This window comes from Dendroctonus ponderosae, unplaced genomic scaffold (assembly GCF_020466585.1).
Source record: "Dendroctonus ponderosae isolate FM_Combo_2020 unplaced genomic scaffold, Dpon_F_20191213v2 Dpon_F_20191213_1, whole genome shotgun sequence".
NCBI classification, from domain to species: Eukaryota; Metazoa; Arthropoda; class Insecta; order Coleoptera; family Curculionidae; genus Dendroctonus; species Dendroctonus ponderosae.
Genome location: NW_026017110.1, coordinates 14,881,260 through 14,882,554, shown reverse-complemented (window position 1 = coordinate 14,882,554; position 1,295 = coordinate 14,881,260). Strand labels below are relative to the sequence as shown.

The 1,295-nt window shown below is 38.4% G+C and overlaps 1 protein-coding gene across 1 annotated transcript in view; it reads right to left on the bottom strand.

Annotated features, from left to right (window-relative positions):
* Positions 1-491: 491 nt before the first annotated feature.
* The window catches only part of LOC125502550, a 1,055-nt gene continuing 251 nt past the window's right edge, over positions 492-1,295 (bottom strand). The window contains exons 2-3 of the mRNA XM_048661049.1: positions 1,073-1,290; positions 492-953 (exon numbers count right to left, since the gene is read on the bottom strand). Of these exons, the coding sequence (XP_048517006.1) occupies positions 601-953; positions 1,073-1,290 (571 nt within the window). The 3' untranslated portion in view covers positions 492-600. The remainder of the gene's footprint in view (positions 954-1,072; positions 1,291-1,295) is intronic.

Genomic DNA, 1,295 nt, shown 5'->3' with positions numbered 1-1,295 from the left:
CAGTAGCTGTCAAAACTTTCACATTTTTACGAATAACTCGGAAATCGTAAATTTTTCAGGTAAAACGGTTGAAACAAACATAAATTAAAATTGAACCAATTCCAGCCAATCTGAAAATAACAAAAAAAGGGGGGGTTTCATTTAAAAAACCAGAGTTGGTAACTACCACACGTTTATGATGCACCCTGTATATTGGAAAGTAATTTTAGAATGTGGACCTTTTAAACGTGAAAAACTTTCGTTGGACGAATTTTCTTATAAACTTCATATTTACTGAGATATCGCACTTTGACGCACTAATGAGCAACCCTGTATATATATATGTATATATTAGCATAGGGGAACTGGTCCAGGCCCGTAACATCCAACGTAACAAACCAAAAATCGCTAAGTGAAATACAACTTCTATCTTTCAAAAAGTCCACAATTCAAAAGATGTTGTGTATATCGGTTTCCTAAGAAAACGCTCCTTTGGTATATGACTCTTTAAGTGAAAGTTAGCGCGGCTCTATTAGAGGGAATGAAGATCGTCAGAAGAACAATTTCTCTAAATAGCGCTTAATTTCAGGTCGGTTTAAGGCGCGTTAGCATTCACTAAAGCTAAAACTGACCTGTCCAAACTTGTAGGTTAACATTATTACTCTCAGCATAGTCTTGAACGTCAGTCTCAGCTTGATCCCAGTTGAAACCATTGAACGTTTGCCATTGAGGTAACGCGTTCAAAAACTGGAAAGTGCTGTTTTGTTGAGCGGCATAGAAGAAGTCACTCGTTGCCGTTAGATGTCCCCTGGACAAGAAGTAGTTATTGTTGTTTTGGATAACATTGAAACTGCCGGTTGGTAGACCGAGTAGGGCATTGATGGTTACTCTTTGCGTTGCTTGGGTGAAAAGATTGTTGACGTTGGTTAATGTAAATATTCCAGTTCCCTGAGTCCAACTTGGTCGGGGTGTACCTGCAGACGTTCCAATGAAAAAAAAACGTAGCGTATCAGTAAATCAACACAGAAAGATGCATTCTGTTGAATTAGTTATTTTTGTCCTTAGGAATTTCTACGCTGAATATCCAACTTACCTCTTACTTGCTGAGTAATTGCAGGAATTAAATCGTAGTATGTGTAAATTGGTGATTGGGTAGCCTGATTGAAGCAGATTTGTATAGTTCTGACAAATCGACTTGTTGTAACTGCGAAACCAATTTCGGCTTCACGTCCGTTGGACTCGCAACTGTTTCCTGTTAATCTGGCAGTGGTGACTGGATTAACGGAACACTGAATTTGTCGCCAAAGATATCTAAA